The sequence below is a fragment of the Myotis yumanensis genome, unplaced genomic scaffold (assembly GCF_028538775.1).
Source record: "Myotis yumanensis isolate MYYU_CA2020_CCGP unplaced genomic scaffold, mMyoYum1.0.hap1 SCAF_6, whole genome shotgun sequence".
In the NCBI taxonomy this organism is placed as follows: domain Eukaryota; kingdom Metazoa; phylum Chordata; class Mammalia; order Chiroptera; family Vespertilionidae; genus Myotis; species Myotis yumanensis.
In genome coordinates this window covers 23,126,418-23,146,033 of record NW_027223757.1, presented here as the reverse complement: position 1 = coordinate 23,146,033, position 19,616 = coordinate 23,126,418, and the positions used below count along the sequence as shown (strand labels likewise).

General features: G+C 36.9%; 1 protein-coding gene across 5 annotated transcripts in view; it reads left to right on the top strand.

The window, feature by feature from the left end:
* HBS1L (HBS1 like translational GTPase) overlaps positions 1-16,634 on the top strand; it is a 79,446-nt gene extending 62,812 nt beyond the window's left edge. For all 5 annotated transcript variants that reach the window (XM_070417733.1, XM_070417732.1, XM_070417735.1 and 2 more), the window contains 6 exons: positions 3,227-3,331; positions 6,255-6,345; positions 6,723-6,831; positions 10,652-10,752; positions 14,699-14,843; positions 16,005-16,634. In XM_070417733.1, the coding sequence (XP_070273834.1) occupies positions 3,227-3,331; positions 6,255-6,345; positions 6,723-6,831; positions 10,652-10,752; positions 14,699-14,843; positions 16,005-16,016 (563 nt within the window). In that variant the 3' untranslated portion in view covers positions 16,017-16,634. The remainder of the gene's footprint in view (positions 1-3,226; positions 3,332-6,254; positions 6,346-6,722; positions 6,832-10,651; positions 10,753-14,698; positions 14,844-16,004) is intronic.
* Positions 16,635-19,616: the final 2,982 nt, after the last annotated feature.

Genomic DNA, 19,616 nt, shown 5'->3' with positions numbered 1-19,616 from the left:
GTAAGTGCTACCTCTGCATTACTGTTGCAGTATGACCCCTGCCTTTCTGTTATCTCCTGCCCTCTTTTCTTGGACAAAATTATTATATTGTCTTTCAGATTCTCCCTTCTTTATGCCAATGTGAGGATCACTGCCAAATTTAAAGGGCACAGTACTAGTTACTTAACTCCCCTGCCCAGAAAAATCTTCAATTTACTCACTATTTCCCCATCTCATATTTATTTTTCAGGTATGAAAAAACTTTATCCTTTATCTTTTTAGCCTCATAGTTTTTTCTCACAGTAGATCCCCTTAGTTTCTGTATTCTTCTATCAAACTGGATTGTTCACTATTTCTTAACCACATTGGAGGGTCCCTGTTGCCACAATGCCTACCCATGGTTTGTTCTCTCTCTTTATTCATTTCCTATCTATCTGTAGGTGTTTGGATTCAATCAGGAGACACCTACTACATATAGGTAAAATGGGAAGTTCAGTATATTAGTAAAGGATTGTTAATGTGATAAAAGAGTGATATAAGATATAAGGAAACTCTGTGGTACCCTAGGGCTGAAGGAAAGTACCCAAACACAGAAGGGTACAGACATTGCTGGAGGAGGTGGTGTATTGAATACCTAAGAATACATCTCACTTAATGTGTAAGACCCTATCCTATATAATAAAAGCCTCATATGCTAAGTGTCTGGTCCGTCCGGTCGGCCATTCAACCAATCAAAGCGTAATATGCTAATGATATGCTAAGGCTGCTCAACTGCTCGCTATGATGTGCACTGACCACCAGGGGGCAGACGCTCAACATAGGAGCTGACCCCTGGTGGTCAGTGCGCTCCCATGGGGGGAGTGCTGCTCAGCTAGAAGCCGGGCTCACAGCTAGTGAGCACAGCAGCAGTAGCGGGAGCCTCTCCTGCCTCCGTGGCAGTGCTAAGGATGTCCAACTGTCATTAATCAGACATAAGGATGTCCGACTGTCATCAGTCAGACATCCCTCAAGGGCTCCTGGACTGCGAGAGGGCACAGGCCGGGCTGAGGTTCGTGCACTGGGCCTCTAGTATAGAAATATGTAAGATGGAAATGGAATAAACAATCTCATTTTTGAAGGATGTAACATATCTATATATTAGAAAAATCAATACAGTAAAAATGTCACTGTCCTTCATATCTTCATTATTCACAGAGCAGGCAGTAAAGTGGATTTGGAACTGAGAAGCAGTAAATTGATGACTGGCGAGTTCACCAAACACATCCTCTGAGGTGTTTCTCTGTGTTCTCTGCATCCTCTGTCATTGCATTTCTCATGCAGTAGTATAAGTGTCTGAGTGCTATTTCACTTAGGTTGTGAACTTCCTGAGGGCAAGGACTGTCTGTTCTCTATCTGCATCTGCAGGACCTGGTTCAGTGCCTGGCACCTAATACATGCTTAATAACTGTTTAATAGTGAATGAATGAAGGTTTCTAACAAAAATCATTTTAACCGTTTGTACGCCACAAGTATCGGTGAAAGTGGCGGACCTTTTTTAATTAAATTCAAAATATTGTGGCAGTTAACTGGTTAAAAAGCTGAAATTTATTATTGTTATTAGCTTCTAGCATTCTGGCAGTAGAAGAGTATATATGGTAATGCTTTCCAAATTACTGTTATCTATTTAAAATACAAGAGGTACTTAAGTTTCTTTTTTGATTAACAATGTTTGCTGACTCTATTTTTTCATCTCCTGTTCTGTCTTCAGGCTACTTCCTGGCTTCTGCCTACACTGCTCCCCTCAGTATGTTCCTACCAAATGATCGCTTGGTTGCCCAAGTCAATAACATGTTTCAGTTTTATTTTCCTTCCATCTTCCTTGAATTTGGTGTTACTTCTGAGACCAGTAGCCACATCTACCTTAAAACTTTTCTCCCTTGGTTTCTGTGACCCACTTTCTCCTGCTCTCTTTTCTATGTCTTTGACCTCTCTATGTCTTCTTTGTGCTCCTCTTCCTCTGTCTCTTAACTAGTGTTCTCTTGTGTCAGTCCTCTTACTCTACATGGTCCTTTTGTACAGACATGCATGAGTTCATCTGCCTCCAGTGTGTTGATGCTTCCCAGATCTGTATCTCCAACCTATCTGTTCACATTCTCTAGGTAAATGTACTACCTGCTCCTGGACATCCCCATAGGGAATGTGCTCCCAGGGCTCCATTCTCATGGAATTTGGTGTGATTGGTGCCTCCTAGAATGCGTCTTCTCCACATGTATGTCTTGTAGACACTTCAAATTCACCAAGGCTAAAATGCATCTTATTGTTTAACTTCCTGTCCCACAGTTAATGCATTATCATCTCAAATAACTCCCTTTTTGCCATTATCCCCCATTTACCTTACCACCCTAAGTCTGTTATACCTTCTTCCCAAATTCTTGAGTTTCTACAGTCAATGTGTGCATTTCAGTCAAACTTCCTTCCTCTCTGACATGAAAATGCCATCATGTCCCTTCTCTGTTCACAGTTCTTAACTGGCTCCCATTGCTTAACTGAGGATGAAATTCAAGCCCTAAATGTGATTTACAGGGCCCCTTTATCATCTGTCCCTTGCCTACCTCTGTTACCTCATGTCTTGCCTTTCCTCATTATTTCATGTGGTCCCTGCAAATTCCATATAAATGACACTGGGTCTTAGCACATCCCACATGCGGTTATAACTCTGTGCCTTTGCATATGAAGTTTCCTGGGTCAGTGGTGTTTTCTTGCTTCCCCTACCCATACACACAAGCTACCTGGTGATCTCCTGTTCCTTCTCCTTCTAAGTGCCCAGCTAAACTGTAATTGTTCCCCCTCAACATGGATTCTTCTGTGTAGCTTTTTCTGTTTCTAGGTGTTCATTATAAATAACATTTGTCTCTGGACAATGTAATTGTTTTTGTCTTTCTCTTCACTGGTGTAAACTCCTTATGGATAGGTGATTATATTTTCATCTCTTTATCCCCAGAGTGCCTGGTACTTAGTAAACATTCAATATATATTTGAAGAAGAAATGAATTTCCACTTTTTATAATATGAATATTTTTATTTGTAAGAAAATCAAGAGTAGAATGTGATTGCCATATTAGTCGATGTTAAAAATTCTGAGATGGACATTGATGTTCATTGAACTACAGTTGTGTATAACTACTAGGGAACCAAATAGAGCTAATAGCATTAATCATCAGATAACATTGCTATGTGAATCATTATAAGCTTTGGGTATGTTTTGCAGATCAAGGATCTGGATTTTGTGTAACTGGGAAAATTGAGGCTGGTTATATCCAAACTGGTGACCGACTACTAGCAATGCCTCCTAATGAAACCTGTACTGCAAAAGGTATTCCTCTGCAAAGTTCTTCTGCTAAACAACCCTTAAGTTGAGACAGCAGATTTTAAAAAAGTAGTGCAATTATTTACTCCAGAGTAAATAACCTCTTACTGAAATTGTAACTGACTGTCAAAATGATACTAACTGTTGAAGATAAAAATGTGAAAACATTAAACGATTTTTTTCTGTTGTGACTGTGTGTGTATATATGTACCTATAGCATTCTAACTGTGGTAGCATTTTTTTTTTTTTTTTGACGCTGATGTGAGAAGTCTGTTTAGGATTTAACCAGATGCAGAGACACCTGACAGATACATTTAAAATAGTATTCAGTAGTAGAAATTAAATCCAACCTAACTGGGCACTAAACAGTCAGTGGCAAAGCAGACTGCTGCAGTCTGCTGTTTTGAAATGTGTATTTTAGAATCACTATATGGTAACAGCTTTGATCATGTTTATACCAAAAAAAAAAATTATAGGAAGACCTAAGAAAATAAGATGTAAATGTAGAGAATCCTGATGTTGAAAAGAGAAATTAATTGTGAGCTAGTTTAAAGTACACCAATTATTGCTTTGTGTCTAGGTAATCGTGTTTAATCTACATTTAAAGATGAATAAGGGGATGAAAGATAAAATTATTTCCATTTTATTTTTTTCTTTCTGCTTGCTTAGGGATCATGAAAATTCTGTTTAGATAAACAATAATACATATACATTTTTTAAAAAGCTTGCAAGTTCAGATCTCTTGTTTTTTAAAATGGTCAAGAGCTACAATACTTTTGAAATACTGATTTATTTTAACAAGCTTTTTTTGAGAATAGGAAGTGTTTTTTTTTTAATAACCAATAAACATTAATTAAAACCATGTTTTTAAAATTATCCAGGGACCTTACAGTTTGACTACTTTGTGACAATTTGGTCACTTCTGAAAGTCCCACATTCTGTGCCTTACTCCTCCTTCCTGTCACTTCCCTTCCAGAAAAACTCTACCCATTTGTCTTTAATCCAGTGGTTCTTAAAGAGACACCATATCAGAAGCCCCTGGAGAGTATAGCACCCTCTCCTGAGAGCTGTGCTTCTACCCCAGCATGGAGGCTCTCCGTTCTCAATTTCTAACCCTGTTGCTTTGTTTCATTTATTTGGTTGTTTAATGCACACTTCTGTCTGAACACTTTAGGTCAGTGGTTCTCAATCTTGGCTGCACATTACAATCACCTGGGAATCTTTTTAAAATCCTGATTTCTGGGCCTCATCCTCCGGAAATTCTGTTTCTTTGTTATGGGGTGGGGCCACAACATTAGTAACAAAGAAACAGAATTTCCGGAGGATGAGGCCCAGAAATCAGGATTTTAAAAAGATTCCCAGGTGATTCTAATGTGCAGCCAAGGGTGAGAACCACTGCTTTAGGTGCTACTGTGGCTCATTACCCAGCTGTGTCCTAAAAGAGAGAAGTGACTAAATCTGCAACCAACAAGTGGAAATTCTTAATTATGTTTTTACCTTAATAACATTATCAAGTGCATGGAGTGTTGAAAAATAACTTTTTGTGTATAATGTCTGTCCAGTGAAGAAGGTCTTCAAGAAGATAGATATCATATATAGGACAGTGTAACACGTTTGGGGGCAGAAAATTAGATTATATATTATCTGTAGATATTTTATATTGTTAATTGAACTTCTGGTATGAATGCCCTTCGATCTTAAATTAAGGCAATCTCTAGTGTATGTTAAGTATGTAACTCCTGTCTTCAATGCCACATTTCATAGCAAAATCAGATATGTTCATTTAAATCTACATTTAAAAACTAAATTTAATTAGTTGAAAATTTAGCAAATATTCCTTAATATTAGAATTGCTAACAATTTTAGAATCAAGGACCTCTTTGATACCTTGATGAAAAGTATGTCTCTCTCCTCAGAGTAATTCAGATGTGCACATAATTGAAATTTTGAATAAAAGTGTAGGTTGTCCCAGAATCCTTAAAACTCTCCTTGAATTTTCAAAAAGTCTTAAAGAAACTCGCATAAGTGTATGCTACATAGGAAAAATGAGTATTTTCAGAAATATGAGGGTAAATTATAATTTACTGAAAACATGTCATTTAAGAACTATTCCACAGTTGTTGCCCTTCATACTGTCCTCATCACAAGACTAAAGTTCCAGTGGAAAGGAGCTTACCCCATAAACTTAACCCATGGAATCATAAAATATGATACTCCTTTTAAGTCTTTGAATAAGGCAGCTGAGGATTGCCCTTGTAGTTGTTCTCCAGGATAATCCCTAGGTAACAGAGGTATGTAGCAGCACCTGGGATCATTTTTAAGTTAAAATTTTTTACACTATTAATCTCTTTTTATATAACCAGTTATCACTGTGCATCTTTCTGTCTCTGGGCAGCCATTCTTTTGAGACAGGAATTAGTGAAAGGGTCTGCCAAGAGCACGTCTGACTGAGCAATGATGCCCATGGGCTCCTGGGAGAACACAGGTGGTGGTTTAGGTTGGTTGTCTAATTCAGCATAAACTGAAGACTGGACAGCTTCCCCAGTCCCATTTTTTATGTTACTAAAAGTAATTGGAGCTGTATTGTTATACCTACAGCCATTAATATAACAGAAATATTTGAATGGGGCCTGTTTAATTAATATACTCAGTTGTGTAAATGAGTTTAAAATTCTTGATTGAAAAAGCAGAAATGAGCCTTTTATGGACAAATACAAGTCACTTTATGTTTAGGGCGGTTTGCCAGAGGAGTCAGTGTAGAGGAAGTGCGTCTTCCTCACCACGCACAGTTACTCTTCTCACTCTCAACCCATTCATATTGAAAATGATGAGTAGTGACTGATGAGGCACAATCAGCCAAACTCGCTTGGTTGTTATGGTTCGATATTGAGGTGTTTCACTGTATTCTTTGGTTCTTACTAATTTCCAGGAATCACTCTGCATGATGAACCTGTCGATTGGGCAGCAGCAGGCGATCATGTTAGTCTTACGTTGGTTGGGATGGATATCATCAAAATTAAGTGAGTGAGAAAATGAATTTAATCAACCATTGTTTTAGATATAGGACCTCAAAACACATACATTTTGCATTTGACCAGTTCAAATGAGAGAATGAGTATTAATTCTGAATCTCATTTGGCCAAAACCAGGCACTGTGGAAGTATAAGGATGATAAGCAAACCTACTTAAAATTGAAATCAATACATGTCAGTTCATGTACTTCTTTGAGTGAAAGCTGTTCTGTGTGAAAATGATATAAGGTATAAAGCCAGACTTTGACCCAGAAGGGAATATTTAGAAAAAGACCCTGATTTGCTTGCTTGTTTTACTTAGTAAATGATTGTAGAGGTAATCCTATTGGATGTATGTTTATTTCTCTCCTTTTTTCTTGTTACAGTGTTGGCTGCATATTTTGTGGTCCCAAAGAACCCATTAAAGCTTGCACTCGATTCAGAGCCCGAATCCTCATCTTCAATATTGAAATTCCTATCACTAAAGGATTTCCTGTAAGTTTCAAAATGTTCAGTTGTTACTGTTTTTACAAATTGAAAGTCACTTTATCCTAAAAAGCATAATTCTTTTTACAAGTGATAGTGCTATGGTTATTTTCAGCTAACATCTTATTACTCTAATCCAGAAAAATATGAAATTAGAGTTTGAAAGTCATTTTATTTTACTTTTTATTTTGATCCTTGAGCCTGAATATTTTCAAAGAGGCATTGAGTAGATATTTCATAATCAATAGGATACAAACTAATGGTAATAATATAACTAATCTAGGGAAATTGGTAGATCCTTTTTCACTGTGTTCTAAAGGTTACCTGACTAATTGTAAATTGGGTTTTTCTAGGGGGTTTTTGTTTTAACATGCTTATTTGTAGTTTTTCTGATTATAAAAGTGATACATTGTTACGGAAAACTATGAAAAACACAAGAAAATAAACTTAGTAAGATTGTTCTATAATTGCATAATCCATAAATATACTTTATTCGCTTTACATTTCGGTGTGTTTTTCTGTGTATGTGCTGTCTACCCTTTGGTATTTATGGGTATATTCTGGGGTGCCTGCCATAGGGTAAACTTAATTGTGCTGAAGCAACACCTTGAGACTCTGCATGCTGTGAGTTTGGTTTGCCAGTTATCATTGACCAGCCTCATTTGAAACATACACCTTTATGGGAAGAGGGTGATTTTATGATATAATGTTACTTATCCAGAAAAGATACTGCTACTTGTAGATAGCATGAATTCCTTGTCGTATGTGTAATTTTTTTTCAGATATTCAGGGCCATACTCTGTTTATAGGTTGGTAACTTGTTTTTGCCACTTAACAAATGAGCATTTTTCCCATTAGACTTTTTTTTCTTGATCAGCTTATGTAGTACAGATTCTGCATGATAGCAAAAAAATGTTTCTCAGTGGAATTAAATGGCTTCCTTTTGAAAATATAAACAGTTCACCATTCGATGCATCTTTGCAATAAAAGTAAGACAGTAATAGTAATTGACCTTTAAACTTCATTTAAGTTAGTGATAGTACTTAAGGGGTTGAACATACATTTATTTAGCTAATTTAAATTCATTTTATACTTACACTATTTGAGTCATGTGCTTTGCTGATAATTCTTTGTAATTCTATGTAAATTTGATCATATAAAATGTTTATAAGATACTGTTTAAGTTTTTTATTTTTATAATTATAGTCCATTTCTCCCATGAGCTAAAAAAGGGAGTAGAAGCTTCTCTCCAAAAAAACAACAAAAAACCTGTTATAGTTGAAAATATTTAATTTTTAAATATTCAAAATGCATGTATTGATAATCAAGGAACTACAACTTAATTGCTATGTACAAATGGCACTAATTCTTAGAAAGCAGTATGTCCAGTGGAGAAGTTGGAGAGGTTGGTTACTGCATGTTTTTACTCACGCAGCAATAATTTTTGCCAATGGAGAGGTACAGAGGTCAACAGGTCAATAGTTACTTTGAATAGTAATACTGTTTTCCTGTCTACTGTAGTTTCTTAAAAATAAGTATGAATTGAAAGTTTTTCAGTGCTGCTTAATGAGATTGCTCTCACCTATATTGATTCACGAATGCAGGATGAAACGTGTTTCAGAAAAGCAGTCACGTTTTGTCATTGTTCACTTCCTGTGGGAAGAAACCTTTCAAAATAGAATTTTTAACCAAGAAAAGGCTTCCTAAGTAATTAAAATTTTACTATTTAGGGAATTATTTATTATTGCTACATAAATACAAGGTGATGCAAAAGTAGGTTTACAGTTGTGAGTGAAATACAGAGTTTATTCTTGTATTAACCATTTTTAAGTGTTTAGTGGCATAAAGTACATTCACATTTTTTTTTTTAAATATATTTTCTTGATTTTTCACAGAGAGGAAGGGAGAGAGATAGAGAGTTAGAAACATCGATGAGAGAGAAACATCGATCAGCTGCCTCCCTCACATCTCCCACTGGGGATGTGCCCGCAACCCAGGTACGTGCCCTTGACCGGAATCGAACCCGGGACCCTTCAGTCCGCAGGCCGATGCTCTATCCACTGAGCCAAACCGGTTTCGGCTACATTCACATTTTTATGTATTCATCATCACCATCCATTTCAAGACCCTTTTTATTATCCCAAACTGAAACTCCATACCCACTGAACATTAACTCCCCTTTCCTGCCCCCACCCCCTCGTAATCATTATTCCACTTTCTGTCTCTGAATTTGACTATTCTAGATACCTCATATAAATAGAATCAAATACTATTTGCCTTTTTGCACTTTGCTTATTTTACTTCACATGATGTTTTCACACTTCATATTATAGCATGTATCAAAATTTCAGTCATTTTTAAGGCTGAAAAATAATCCATTTTATGTAAATGCCACATTTTGTTTATTTATTCATCTTTTGATGGTGCCCTTAACTCTTACCTCCTTCTTTGGGAAGTAACCCTTCAATTTTCCTTTAAGAAATTTCCTTTTCTCATTGGCTTACTGTGCTACTTAATAGATTATGTAGCTCATTATAGTTTATAAAACACTAGGCAATTTAATTCTTTCAACCCCACATGAAGTACAGAATCCTAAACCTTATATGAAACTCTTTAGGCTTCTGTTTTCTGAATATGCAAACTATTTTACCCAGGAAATTTCAGAATAGAAGTGTCAGTGTTTCTTCAGGAAAATAGCATAAAATGGTACTTACAAGCCACTTAAACATTTGATAGCTTGGCCACTTCCTGGGTATTGGATTGTTTCACTAACCTAAGCTATAGACAGTGTACACTCAGTCCTTACTATTTGAATGGAGGACAGCCTAATTCTGACTCCAATTGACCCCAGCAAAAATTTGTCTCTGACACATGTCACCATAACCACATTAGGTTACTTACCCTTTTTGATATTAATTTTCTTATATATAAAACATGAACAATAATAGCTAATATGTAAGGCCATCAATTAACTGAATGTTTACCATTTTAAAGTGGCTAGGCCAGTGATGGCGAACCTTTTAAGCTCGGCGTGTCAGCATTTTGAAAAACCCTAACTTAACCCTGGTGCCGTGTCACATATAGAAATTTTTTGATATTTGCAACCATAGTAAAACAAAGACTTATATTTTTGATATTTATTTTATATATTTAAATGCCATTTAACAAAGATAAATCAACCAAAAAAATGCGTTCGCATGTCACTTCTGACACGCGTGTCATAGGTTCGCCATCACTGGGGTAGGCACTACTTTAAAATAGCATCTGATTTTCCTCATTTCAGTGATAAGGATCCTGAAGTTGGGCCGCTGGGGATAGAGTTGTTAAAGGACTTGTCACAAATTGTACAGCTGAAAAGTGTGGAGTTAAGATTTGAACTCAGATCTGTCTGACTTCAAAGCCAGTCTAAACTCCCCTATAATATTTTATTCTCATTATCCAACAATGAATATATTAATTCCTGCTTAATGTCACATGATTCCCCTTCCCTAATTTTCATGATGAAACAGTTCACATATGTTGAACACCTTTTGTACCAATCACTGTCTCTGATCCTATTTAATTCTCATCTCACCCTATAAGGAAGATTATGTAATTCACTAAAGTGTACAGAGTGACTGGTGGAGATGTTTGGACTGCCTCCCATGACCTTTTCCCCCTAGTAAGTTGGGGAGCAAGCTAATTAGAATGGTGAGACTTAGAGGAGGCAACTGGAAATGCTAAAAACCCCAGGCAATAGTGCTGCATTTAATATAATTAAATGTGAGCAAGTAATAGGCCAGAGATGCCGTGGTAAGTAGTTATTCAGTGTTACAATGTTTTGTTTTAGGTGCTGTTACACTACCAGACTGTCAGTGAGCCTGCTGTTATTAAACGATTGATTAGCGTCTTGAACAAAAGCACGGGTGAGGTTACCAAGAAGAAGCCTAAGTAAGTCTTTTAATGCATAAATAATAAACACAAGCAATTTAAGCAAATTTCTTATAGTTTAATTTTTTTGTGTAATATTTTTAGGGGTAGTAAGTGAACTCTCTTTTTACTTGTTCCAGAAATCATTTTTTATGGACTAGATTAAAACAGACACAAAAATAAATATTTGAGCTCCTCTATAGGTATGAATGCTAGATGTAATTTGTTCTGCATGGTGGTAATGGGGTGTGATTGTAAATAAAATGGAAATACAAATTTATATGTATGTATCAAGCAATGTAAAAGTAAAGGCATTTTTTAAAAAAAACAGTCCTACATACTAAAAGATGAACTTGAATTTTGCCTAGCCACTGGTTCCAAATTCCAGCTGAGTGTTCTTAACTTCCTTGTCTTCTCCTTACAGGGAGTCATTCCCTGTGCTAAGAACACCCAGGGAGAAAGCGAACCACACACACTGTAGCTCCTAATTTTTTCCACCTGGAAAGTATTTTCCTTCTGCTGTGTCCACCTGGAACCTTAGCTGAGCTCATCACGTTGGTCCGCTCTGCTTACTGTCAATATCTCGGCCTAGTTGTGGACCATTCCCCTTTGGCTGGGACAAGGCTAGCACTTTCAAAGGAAGTGCTTCCTGAGAAGCTTAAGTTTCTTACCCTAAATCAACTACAGGCTAACCACAGTTTGGCTTGGCTGCTTCAGCCTTGGGGTTTTCCTCCCTTCTTCTCTATGGGGAATCCCACCCAAAATCCCCTTTTTTCTGTCCTTGAGTGTTCCTCCTCATCTGCACCTGTGTAAGAGGTCAAAGGTGGTTAGTGGGTTAATGGGTTGGCTGCAAGTGGAAGAGAGAATCTTCACACTGCTCTAAACCATGCCTGTTTCTCCATTAGTTATAAAGGGCTTCTTATCTTTTAAAGATCCTTCTTTATCTTTAACCTCAGCCTTTAGCTTCTGGCATGAGTGTCTGCCGTAATGTGCTGAGAAATGTGCTAAGGACTAACACTTCTGGAGGACTGCTGTTTCATAGGCTCTGTCATGAATGCTTTCATATGTGTATATGCTCAGGAACCATATGAAGCAGGTACTATTATTTTCCCCATTTTTTAGATGAGGAAACTGAAGCTTAGAGAGGTTGTATCACATGTTCAAGGTCACAGAACTAGCAAATAGCAGAGCCAGGATTCTAACACAGTTGGTTGGTTCACATAAGTCATATCCTTTTTGACAGGAGCCAGGTTGTTTGACCCAGACCAGTGATTTGGAGAATTCTCAATCTGAAATTGGCTCATCAGATCTAATCCTGAATTCCCCGTCCTGCTATAAGCCCTAGCTCAGTGATAGTAGGTCTTAGTATATTCTCATGTTAGTTTTCCCTGTCATCTTATTTATAATTTAGTCCTTTCCTACTATTTAGCACCAATGCTGTTTGGCCTTTTCCTTTCTTTTCCACTAGACTCGATTGCTTTATATGGAATGGAATTGAACCTTCTAGAAACTAAGCGCAAATCATAAATGTATTGGATCTTCTCCTTCCTAAGAAATGAGTCTTTGGCCTGAAATTGTCTAAAACCAATATTTGGAAATTTTATAATACTTGTTTAGAAACCTGTTTAGCTTATTCTATCAGTCTGTCTCCAAACTAATTTTTCAGAAGATGAGTCTGTGATTGCTATTCTCTGTCTTTCTAGAGCAGATCAAAATTAAAATAGGAAACAATGTCAAAATGTCCCCTGTTGGGTTCTGCTTCTTGTAGTAAATAGGGTGTTGTGTCCATGCATTTTTTGGATTTTTGTTGGTTTGCTTATCTCTGTGAACCTGTTTATAATCAGACCCATGCCCCATCCCCTTCATTTCCTACAAACATCATATTATGGAAAAATCTTATGTGATTATGTCCTGAACCTTTGTTAAAGAACCGATTTCTATGTTGGCACTAGGAGATGACCCTCTCTAAAAAGATAACTTCGCCAAACCGGTTTGGCTCAGTGGATAGAGCGTCGGCCTGCGGACTCAAGGGTCCCGGGTTCGATTCCGGTCAAGGGCATGTACCTTGGTTGCGGGCACATCCCCACTGGGGGGCGTGCAGGAGGCAGCTGATCAATCTCTCTCATCGATGTTTCTAACTCTCTATCCCTCTCCCTTCTTCTCTGTAAAAAAATCAATAAAAAATATATTTTAAAAAAAAGATAACTTCAACACATAGTTTATTAATTAGAATTTTACTAGGGAAAACTTAGGGCATTGCATTCCTCTTTTAAAGTACAAGTGCCTCAATTTCTTGATTAGATCATTGAAACTCTGTTTCATTGAGGGAATGACAGGGAAGGCTTTGGTAGAGGGGGCTTTGAATATACTTTATGTTAGAGCAGTGATGGCGAGCCTTCTGAGCTCGGCGGGTCAGCATTTTGAAAAACCCTAACTTAACTCTGGTGCCGTGTCACATACAGAAATTTTTTGATATTTGCAACCATAGTACAACAAAGACTTATATTTTTGATATTTATTTTATATATTTAAATGCCATTTAACAAAGAAAAATCAACCAAAAAAATGAGTTCATGTGTCACCTCTGACACGCGTGTCATAGGTTCGCCATCACTGTGTTATAGCATTCTCCCAGGAATAGGTTTACATTTGAAAGATTGGTAAAATATACATAAGGAGAGAGAGAGAGAGAGAGAGAGACTGAGAAAGAAAGATGAACTAATATTTCTTAAAATATATGTATAGTCCAGCCAGCATGGCTCAGTGGTTGAGCGTCAACCTATGAACCAGGAGGTCACGGTTCAATTCCCGGTCCAGGCATATGCCCGGGTTGCAGGCTTCATCCCAATGTGGGGCGTGCAGGAGGCAGCGGATCAGTGATTCTATCTCATCATAGATGCTACTCTTGCTCTCTCCCTTCCTCTCTGAAATCAATACAAATATTAAGATATATATACAAACTAATCCAGGGGTCCTCAAACTTTTTAAACAGGGGGCCAGTTCACTGTCCCTCAGACCGTTGGAGGGCTGGACTATAGTTTAAAAAAAAAATATGAACAAATTCCTATGCACACTGCACATATCTTATTTTGAAGTAAAAAAACAAAATGGGAACAAATACAATATTTGTATTTGCATGTGGCCCGCGGGCCGTAGTTTGAGGACCCCTGAACTAATCTATAATTTCTGCTGTGATTTTTTTTTTCAACCCAGAAAAATTCAAAGGACACATTTTCATTTTAAGAAAAATTTGTTTTCTTTTTAAGTTTTGAAAGACTAAGTTTTTTTATATATATATCTAGATTATTTATTTATTTTTAATTTTAATTTTTTTTTTTGCTAAAAGTATTACAAAGGGTATTACATATGTGTCCTCCCCCCCCCCCCCCGCCTTTGACAATCCCCTGCCCTCCCTTACCCCCCAGTGTCTTATGTCCATTAGTTATGCTTATATGCATGCATACAAGTCCTTCGGTTGATCTCTTACTCCCCTCCCTCCTGCCCCCCAACCCTCTCTGGCCTTCCCACTGCAGTTTGACCATCAGTTTGAGGCAGCTCTGCCTCTGTATCTATTATTGTTCAAAAGTTTGTAATGGTCTTTATTATCCATGAATGAGTGAGATCATGTGGTATTTTTCCTTCATTGACTGGCTTATTTCACTTAACATAATGCTCTCCAGTTCCATCCATGCTGTTGCAAATGGTAAGAGTTCCTTCTTTTTTACAGCAGCGTAGTATTCCATCGTGTAGATGTACCACAGTTTTCTAATCCATTCATCTACTGATGGGCACTTAGGCTGTTTCCAGATCTTAGCTATGGTGAATTGTGCTGCTATGAACATATGGGTGCACATATCCAGAAAGACTGAGTTGATTTGTTGATTGAGTGTATATTTATTTTTCAGGTTGTTTATTACATTTATTCACCTCTATTGGATATTCATTTTTTCTTTTTTTTTCTTGATAGGTTGTTGACTAAAGGTCAGAATGCATTGGTAGAGCTACAGACACAAAGACCAGTGGCTCTTGAGCTATACAAAGACTTTAAGGAACTGGGGAGATTCATGTTACGCTACAGTGGTTCTACAGTAGCTGCTGGTGTAGTCACTGAGGTATTGTAAAGTGACCGGTTGTATGTCCATGGTTATGATGTCTTTTTCTACTTTTTAAGGGTGATTAATGAGATTTTATGGCTTAAGAGAAACACAGTTATGGTATTATAAAAAATTTTAAAATTCATATTAAAAATTTTTTTTTTAAATGGGAAGAAATGTTTGGTCTTGGAATTTCCTACAGTGAGACTTCCAAACTATGTCCTCCATCAGTAACATTGCTCAAAAAAGGAAATCCATTGAAAAGTCTGTGAGTATGCAGTCCAAATGATGAGAATACAGATTTTGAAAGTCAAATAAGTTGGGGGCAGTAATTTCATTAATAGAAGAGCCCACATTAACATTTTTTCTTTATATGACTGGCTTTCAGGACATTTGAAATGATTCATTCAAAAAGTTCAGTTACCATATTAGTAATGTTTCTGAAGCAAACCTGTTATATAATGTGAGGTGCAGCTGAGTTATGGAGAAAATAGCCAGAAATGAACCAGAAAATTTCAGTAATTTAAATTTTCTTCTACACTATCATGATCAATATAAGTCTTATGACTATCATATTTTAAGGGGGGAGATTTACTCATTTATATAATTATTTTCTGCATGAAACTTATTCAAGTCATTTAATTGTATGTATACTTTGAACAGAGGGCTTTAGGTTGTATCAAAATCCAGTTACACGTGTGTCATGTAAAAGACTCTGGAGTTAAACTGCCCAAGTGTCTGTTGCTGTTCCGCTGATTCCTAGCAGCATAAGCACAACATTTCTCCCTGGATTTATTCTTCTATAAAAATGGGTAATGGGCTCTGCCTCCCAGAGCTGTGGATGTGAAATGAAATGATTAGTGGAAAGACTCGGCACAGTAATTGACACATATAAAGCATTCCATAAATGCTATCTCATGTCATTGTCATCAACATCGCTTCTAATCTGCCAAAACACTCTTTATAAAAGCGCTTTCTAAAAATAAGATGCAGTCCCTTGTGGGAAATAATGGAGTGATTATAGTTAATCTTAGAAATAGCATGACTAGGGAAGGGAATAGTGGCAGGAAAAAGAAAAAAGATTCATCTTGATAAAATGATTTCACTGTCATTTGCCTTTTGTTTGTTCTTTTAATACGATTGATTGAATTTTAGCAAATATGTTTTTCTCCTTTACAGATAAAAGAATGATGGGTCAGAACTTCTCCAATGTTTCCAAATGCAAGGACTTAACTAAGCTGTGTTTTTAAAGAATCCAGTCATTCAATTAAAGGAACAATGTGCAATTGGTATTTTTTTTAAAAAAGAGAGAAAATTAAAGCTATAATCAGCAGCAAAGAAGTATTGATTATCACTCCTGCAAAAATTTCAAGTTGCCAAACCAGCTTTCCCTTTGAAATGTTAGTGAATGGATTTACTTTACTAAGATTTATGGAAACTATCTGAAATACGTATTAAAAGAATTGAATCATCATGAAATGAACTCAACTTCCAGCCAAACTACGGAATGTTTACAGTTTCCTTTTGGTTTTCAAACTGTACTGCATACATTTTGGAAAAATAACTAAATTGGGTGGTTGAGGTAGTTAATATTTGACCAGTGCAAATTTTTTTTGTTGTTAACTCTAAGGAAAGATTTACTGAAGGTTATAATCTTAAAGGTATTTTGTGTTGAGCATAAGAATATTCTTCCTCCAACAAGTAAACTTTTGAAAGATTAGGTTGGAATTAGTGGAAACTCTTCTTTGTTATCCAAACTATTATTTAAGGTGTAAAGCCAACTAATAAAATGTCTTAGTTTGAGCATAACAGCAAAATGTGTTTTGTTTCTTAAATGTATATGAGATTCTTTACCACTGTCACTAAATATGACTGGGGTTTTATGGGATCTTTTTTCTTTTCCTTTTGAAAAAAGTATGTTTTTATTGATTTTAGAGAGCGAGGAAGCAGCCAGGGAGAGAGAGAGAAACATCAGTGTGAGAAGGAAACATCGATCTGCTGCCTCCTGCACGCACCCTCCCATGGATCAAGCCTGCAACCTGGGCATGTGCCCTGACTGGGAATCGAACCAGCAACCCTTTGGTACATAGGACAGTGCTCAGCTAACTGAGCTACACTGGCCAGGGTTTACGGGATTTTTTTCACCTATGAGTTTCCCAACTCTTCACATGAATTCTTGCTTTTTATCTTAATAACAGATCAAATTTAGTCTCATCCTTTTTTAACCATAACGTCACTTTATTTTTCCCGTTCTCATTTTTAGAACTACATACATGATAATTTTATCTTTATCTAGCATGCCTTATGGACTGTAAGTCCTTGTAAGAGTCATGTTTTTATTTTTATTTTAAATATATTTTATTGATTTCAGAGAGGAAGGGAGAGGGAGAGAAAGATAGAAACATCAACAATGAGAGGGAATCATTGGTTGGCTGCCTCCTGCACACCCTACACCGGGGATCCAGCCCACAACCTAGGCATGTGCCCTGATCGGAATTGTGACCACCTGGTTCATAAGCCAAGAGTCAAGTTTTTCTTAAAGTGTCAACAATAAACTTCAAGGCATATTTACATAACAAGTGTTGTTGGGCTGCCTCCTGGGTAGGGGTTGCTTTTGGGTAGATTTTATCCGCAGCTGAGCCTGGAGTTCTGATTTAATGGACCACATAACTTTTAAAGTTGGGGAATGGTGTGATCAGGCTAACCATCTACAACAGCATTTTTTCTTCTTAATTGAAGAATATCATTCATGATAAAGTGCACAGAGCATAAATGTGCTGCTTGGTGAGTGATCACCAAGTGAAAACACCCATATAATAAATACATTTCTTTATTAAGAAGTAGTTGTGTACTTGTCACTTTAGAGTGAACTTGCTAAGGTAAGAAAGTGTTTTATTTACTTACTAGAGGCCCAGTGCACAAAAATTTGTGCACTCGGGGGGGCCCTGAGCCCGGCCTGTGCTATCTTACAGTCTGGGACCCCTTAGGGGACGTCCACTTGCCAGCCGGGAGCAGGCCTAAGCTGCAGTAGGACATCCTTAGCGTTGCTGAGGAGGCAGGAGTCTTCCGCCACCAAAGTTGTGCTGGCAGCTGGCAGCCTGGCTTGTGGCTGAGCAGAGCTCCCCCTCTGGGAGCGCACTGACCACCAGGGGGCAGCTCCTGCATTGATTAGGTGCTGTCAGAAAGTGGGAGAAATTTTGCAATTGGGTATTGATTTTTATCTAGCACAGAGAAATGGAGCAAGGTAAAGCAGCAGCAGTTGCACAGGTTAGCCACAAGAGGGGGTTGCCCAGGCATTTTTGTGGTTTGCACAGTGACTGTTGGTCATTCTTACTTCATCAAGTTCACAGTGACCTCATCTGACATAGGAGATCTGGGAGCTGTTCATGTTCAGCAGAACACCGTGGCCTCGCTGCAAGTGCCAGGCCAGCTTTTAGTTCCCAGATGCTCCTTTTTCTCTCTCACATTGAAAGCCCTGAAATGTGCAGAAGTAAATTAAGAGTATAAAACAAAATAATGAAATGAATCAATGAAATTATACCTCAAATATGGGGACTTAAAGTAGTGGAAGAGTAAGCATTACATTTAGATTTTCTCTTAAAAGGATAGACTCACACTGCAAAGCTACTGATATGCTATTTACCAAAGATACGCCTAACATAAAATAAGAGATTGCAAGAAAAAAAGGGCACAAATGTATCAGAAGTAAAAGTTACTACCATGAGGTGGGTGTCTACCATGTGCCAGGCAATTTTCACACAGTAGTTCAGATAATATGACATTTTTGTAATTACTATATGGGGCAGGCATTATTAACCTCAATCTTTAGATAAGAAGACTAAAGTTGAATAAAAACAAATCAATTACAGAGCCATGATTTGAATTTGTATTGAAGCCTGACTGGAAGGCATGCCCATTACACTGCATTGTCTCTCTAGAAACCAGGAATAACATTAACACTGGACTAAGAATTTAAAGGAAGCAAACAAACAAAAAGCCTTAACTGTGATAAAGAGAACCATTCCATATCGATGAGAGGCACAACCACGGGTACAAAAATGAAACAAGTACCAAATAGCATCAAAATGCATAACGGAAATTTACTAGGAATAAAAAAATTAGGATATAAATAAAATTATCAAGGGATTCTCAACAGCCCTGCTTCATCGATCATGGAAACAAAAGGTCACAAAGGACTTGAGTAACATAATAAAGTAGAAAGATTGAGCATATATTCAAAAAGTTGGCAATTGTAAGTCAGGTTTCCTTCAAGAATTTGATAATGAAGTAAACACTACTCTTGGAGAGTTATACTTTCAGGGCAACTCAATGGCTCAGACCATAGGTGTGGAGTTATTGTTCAGCTTTAGGATGTCTTAGATAGGTTAAGCTCCCTTTCCTGTATTACAGATACTGGAATTATTGATTACATAGTATAAAATAGCTGAGTGAAATATTTAAATCTTTAATATTTAAATATAAGGTGGAAATGCGAATAAGCAAGAATAGACTATAAAAATGACCAGACAAGTTTAAAGTCAACCAAATATATCTCCTAAAAATGAAAAATATAATAATTGAAATGAAAAACTGGTACTGTATTTAGATAAACAAATTAGATGCCACTAAAAAAAGAATCAGTGACAAATATATAATGCAATGTATTTACACAAATATATGTGTGTATATGTATATTATATAAAGTGGAATCAGAGTATAGCCTTAAATATTATCAACATATATTAAATAAATTAACTAAACATTTAACTAAACAAAACCTAGAAAAGATAC